Source organism: Embiotoca jacksoni, unplaced genomic scaffold (assembly GCF_022577435.1).
Source record: "Embiotoca jacksoni isolate LCO1_2020_lvr unplaced genomic scaffold, fEmbJac1.0.p SCAF_149, whole genome shotgun sequence".
In the NCBI taxonomy this organism is placed as follows: domain Eukaryota; kingdom Metazoa; phylum Chordata; class Actinopteri; family Embiotocidae; genus Embiotoca; species Embiotoca jacksoni.
This window is the reverse complement of record NW_027185284.1, coordinates 135001-140000: the sequence shown is the minus strand read 5'-3', so window position 1 is coordinate 140000 and position 5000 is coordinate 135001. Positions and strand designations below refer to the sequence as shown.

The 5000-nt window shown below is 45.9% G+C and overlaps 1 protein-coding gene across 13 annotated transcripts in view; it reads right to left on the bottom strand.

The window, feature by feature from the left end:
• The window catches only part of cntrl (centriolin), a 19543-nt gene that overhangs the window by 1807 nt on the left and 12736 nt on the right, over positions 1 to 5000 (bottom strand). For 11 of the 13 annotated variants that reach the window (XM_069148468.1, XM_069148469.1, XM_069148470.1 and 8 more), the window contains 9 exons: positions 3400 to 3489; positions 3015 to 3132; positions 2518 to 2735; positions 2358 to 2443; positions 2033 to 2148; positions 1413 to 1486; positions 1258 to 1338; positions 616 to 715; positions 1 to 524 (listed from right to left, as the gene is read on the bottom strand). The exon at positions 1 to 524 is cut by the window's left edge and continues 30 nt beyond it. In XM_069148468.1, the coding sequence (XP_069004569.1) occupies positions 1 to 524; positions 616 to 715; positions 1258 to 1338; positions 1413 to 1486; positions 2033 to 2148; positions 2358 to 2443; positions 2518 to 2735; positions 3015 to 3132; positions 3400 to 3489 (1407 nt within the window). The remainder of the gene's footprint in view (positions 525 to 615; positions 716 to 1257; positions 1339 to 1412; positions 1487 to 2032; positions 2149 to 2357; positions 2444 to 2517; positions 2736 to 3014; positions 3133 to 3399; positions 3490 to 5000) is intronic. The other 2 variants (XR_011178224.1, XM_069148473.1) reach the window with 2 other exon arrangements.

Below are 5000 nucleotides of genomic sequence, written 5' to 3'. Positions count from 1 at the left end.
GTGAAGTTTCTCTTGTAGCCCCTCCTCTATCTGCTGAAGCTCTGCCTTCTTCTGTTTCAGCCCCTCCTCTATCTGCTGGTGCTCCGCCTTCTTCTGTTTCAGCCCCTCCTCTATCTGCTGAAGCTCCGCCTTCTTCTGTTTCAGCCCCTCCTCTATCTGCTGAAGCTCCGCCTTCTTCTGTTTCAGCCCCTCCTCTATCTGCTGGTGCTCTGCCTTCTTCTGTTTCAGCCCCTCCTCTATCTGCTGAAGCCCCGCCTTCTTCTGTTTCAGCCCCTCCTCTGTCTGCTGGAGCCCCTCCCTCTTCCATTTTAGCCCCTCCTCTGTCTGCTGGAGCCCCGCCCTTAGCTGATTTAGCCCCTCCTCTCTCTGCTGCAACTTCTTCTGCTGTTTTAACCCCTCCCCTGTCTGCCGTAGCTCCTCCCTCTGTTCTTTTAGCCCCTCCTCTGTATGCTGCAGCTCCGCCCACTGCTCTTTTAGCCGCTCCTCCTGAAGCAGCGCTGTCTCTCTCTCCCACAACATCTCACCTGGTCAACAGGAACAAACGGAACAGATGATTTTTATTTCAGGTCATGTTGGACTGAGTTGATCTGGAAACATGAGTGAGTGCTGACTGACTGAGCTGGTTGAGCTGCAGCTGCTGCTCGTTCAGACGGCGCCCCCTGTCCTCCAACCGGCTCATCGCAGCTTTCACCTCCTCCAACCCGGCACACGCTGTCTGAGGGAGCAATGAATGTTGGATCTGATGTGTGTGTGTGTGTGTGTGTTGCACCTGTTTGTGTTGAATGTGTGTGTTGAATGTGTGTGTGTGTGTGTGTGTGTGTGTGTGTGTGTGTGTGTGTGTGTGTGTGTGTGTGTGTTGCACCTGTTTGTGTTGAATGTGTGTGTTGAATGTGTGTGTGTGTGTGTGTGTGTGTTGCACCTGTTTGTGTTGAATGTGTGTGTTGAATGTGTGTGTGTGTGTGTGTGTGTGTGTGTGTGTGTGTGTGTGTGTGTGTGTGTGTGTGTTGCACCTGTTTGTGTTGAATGTGTGTGTTGAATGTGTGTGTGTGTGTGTGTGTGTGTGTGTGTGTGTGTGTGTGTGTGTGTGTTGCACCTGTTTGTGTTGAATGTGTGTGTTGAATGTGTGTGTGTGTGTGTGTGTGTGTGTGTGTGTGTGTGTGTGTGTTGCACCTGTTTGTGTTGAATGTGTGTGTTGAATGTGTGTGTGTGTGTGTGTGTGTGTGTGTGTGTGTGTGTGTGTGTGTGTGTGTGTTGCACCTGTTTGTGTTGAATGTGTGTGTCCAGCTCCTTCAGTTGTTCTGCTCTCTGCTGCTGCTGCTGACTCAACTCATTCAGCTCCTGCAGATGAACACTGGTCACAAAAAGCACATCTATCACACGTCATGAAGAGTATTGATTGTTTCCATGGTTACCTGGTCCAGACACTGCAGCTGCTTCTTCCTCACCTCCACCTGCTCGCTGAGCACAGACAGCAGCTCCGAGCTCTCTGGAACAAACAGCATCATGGTCACACTGCAGTCTGTGTATATATATATATACAGTATATATATGTATATAGTATATATATATACATACATACATACACACACACACACGTATATATATATATACACATACTGTATATTTATATATACATATATACTATATACATATATATACTGTATATATATATATACACACATACACATATATACTGTATATATATATATATGTATATACTATGACCTAAGAATATAATATATATGTATTTAATAGTCATTTCATTGTATGTTACAATATTATGTTATTATCTGTATTAATTTGTTATTTTATAACTTTATTGAACAAGATATAAATTTACAAAGAATGTAGAAAAGTGCTCATTATTTATTACAGAGGTGGAAATGTGGAAATAATAGGACAGTAGAATAACAAATAAGAAAAGTAAAAAATAAAAACAAAAAATAAAAATGCAAATGGAAAAATGATTTTGGTGTTCAGAATATGTGACTGAATGTTATTATTTATATGTATTTAATACTCAGTGATATACCGTTGAGCTGCTGCTGACAGGCTGCTGTGTCTTTGACAACTTCCTGGTTCAGGAGGTGGGCGTGGCTTTGCTCTTCCTTCTGTTTAGCGAGCTCCACCTGAACCACAGACAGACACCTGGAACACACACACACACACACACACACACACAACACACAACACACACACACACACACACACACACACACACACACACACACACACACACACACATTATGAGTGTGTGTCTCCAACAAGCACACTGTGTCCTACATATGAAGGTGTGTGTTGTGTGTGTGTGTGTGTGTGTGTGTGTGTGTGTGTGTGTGTGTGTGTGTGTTGTGTACCGGTCTGCGTGCCTCCGTCGGGCCTCCAGCTGTCTACACTGCTCCTGCAGGCTGCTCCTCTCCTCCCTGCTCCTGCTTAGCTCCTCCTGCACCAGAGAATGTTTCATTTTGCTGAACATTTGTTTCTGGAACCTTCATGAGTTTGAAGAGTTTGACCGACCTGCAGTTCATCTCTCTGCTGCTCAGCGTCTCTGAGACACGACTCCGCCTCTCTTCTGTGGGACTCCGCCTCCTGCTGCAGTACAGACAGCTCCTCCCTCGTCTTCTCCATCTCCTCCCTCTTCTCCTGGAGCTGGTGGAGAGTTTGGGTGCGTTTGATTTTCACCCTGTCCAGCGCCTGTTGCTCCGCCAGCAGCTCCTGGAGGACGACTTTCAGCTCTGGACACAAACACACGTGTCGATCAGACGTTTCCATGAAATAACTCATCATGAATCATGCTTTGATTAAAAGTCCAAGTGAAAACTGAGAGTTTTGATCAGGAGTCTCCGGTAGTGACGAAGCTCCCAACAGTCTGCAGCTCTGATCAGCTTCACGGACAGTTTCAGCAGTTTTCAAAATAAAAGCTGTAAAAGTCTCAGCAGCAAACAAACAGTCAGAGTGGAGCTACGCAGACAAACTGTTTAAAACTACAAAATAAAGACACTCAGAGGAGCTACCTGCTCTGAGAGCGCTGACTTCACCCTGCAGAGAGACGACTTTCAGCTCCTCCTCTCTCACACCAGAGACCGCCGACCTCCTGTCACTCAACAGCACCTCCTGCTGCAGCAACAGGCCCTGCACACACACGCACGCACGCACGCACGCACACACACACACACACACACACACACACACAGACACACACACACACACACACACACACACAGTGATCAGTGCTGTTTTGTCTGATTACCCATGATGCACTGCAGACAGGAGCTGCTCACAGCAGACTGAGACTCAGGGGACTTCTGAGCTGATTTCTCTGCCTGAAGGAGACGCAAGCCACGCCCACAGCAGGAGCACCTGCTCAGGTGGAGCGTTCACGTGTCTCCTCTTCCTCACCTGCACCGTGCTGTGCAGTTGCTGCTCCTCCTGTCTGACCTCCTCCACCCTGTTCACAGCTGCTTGATGCTCCTCCCTCCTCCTCCGCTCCTGCAGGAGGACACACACAAACAGCTGTCTCTACTCTGTTGTCAGATAGCTCATCTTCATCAACCCTTCAGTCTCCTCTTCTTCTTCAGTTCACCCAACAGTCTGTCAGACAGCGCCTCCTCCTGGTCAGAAGGGTCTGCCTCCTCCACCAAACACTGCTCCACCTGTCATCGGCCTTCACCTCCTTCACTTCATCATCATCATCATCGTAGCGAGCTCATGCCTTTATAAAACACCTCCTCTGCCCTCATCTCTGTGATTTCCACCCCCACCCCCACAGAAGAAGTGAACTCTGGGTAAACTCCTCTGGTCCTGTTCATCACCCTTTCACCTCATACAGACAAACGCTTCCTGTCTCAACGGACGATGTCCACACCTTGTTGGGGCTATAAAAACTCACTTTGAAGACCATAAACTGAAAGATACTTCCTTAATCCCTTGTTGTCACAAACCCTCCCAGACCAGATGACCCCAGAAGGACCACGTCGCCCCCTTTTGGTCAGATTTGCCAAAAACTCAGACTATAAGAACAAATTATGAACTTGGATTCATAATTTCATAAACTAATATCCTGTCTGATGTTATATTATTATACTAACAGTGATGTTTATCAAAAGTTATGTTACTAAAATTTTAGAGGTGACCATGGTTCAACCCCAGATCTCTGCCTCAGAATGACCTCATCATTTAAAATGTGATCTGTGATAATAATATATCTCATAATACGTTGGTGAAATGAAATGAGGGACTTCTTTTATACATAGTTTGAATCAAATCGTGTTAAATGCGTTCCCTCGCAACACCTCCTCCTGACACCTCCTCCTCCTCTGATCCATCCTGAGTTAAAAGAGAGACCCCAAACTGAGAATCAGATTCACTTTCCATCAATGATTCGCTTCAGATTCGGTAAAGATTAGTTATTTTAAGTTTCATTAAGTTTTGATTCAATCATTTTTATATTTACCGCAACTCCTCTGATCAAGTACTGAATTCAACCCTTGTGGACGAGCTGCCCTGCCAGTAGTCTTGTGAAGGCTCCGGACCGGACCGGTCCTCAGGTGACCCAACGGGACCACGAGACCAGCGTTCACCAGCCAAAACCGGACCGAGGGAAGTTGAGAACGGGAGGAAACCCCGTTGGTCGACCTCCATCACCGGACATCTAAGACTCATCTGGATCTCTTTTCAGACCGTGATCCTCCATCTCACAGTAACATGGCTCATTTATTCACGGTGGCAAATTCTAATTTAGCATCAGGTTTAAATTTAATTTATTCAGTTCCGTCTCTTTTAGCCGGTAATAATCCCTCTTTCACTTCACCGTCAGTAATCAGGAGTAATTCTGTGTTCTCATTCATATAAACACATCTGTCATTTAATCATTTCTTGTGAGAAGTTATATAATAAATCTTTTTAATTAGACCCACCTGTGTCACCGTTTTCTGTCTGAATAGATCAAAGAATTTGAGTTCACCAGAATTCATTACTTCAGATTATGATTGACTGATTTC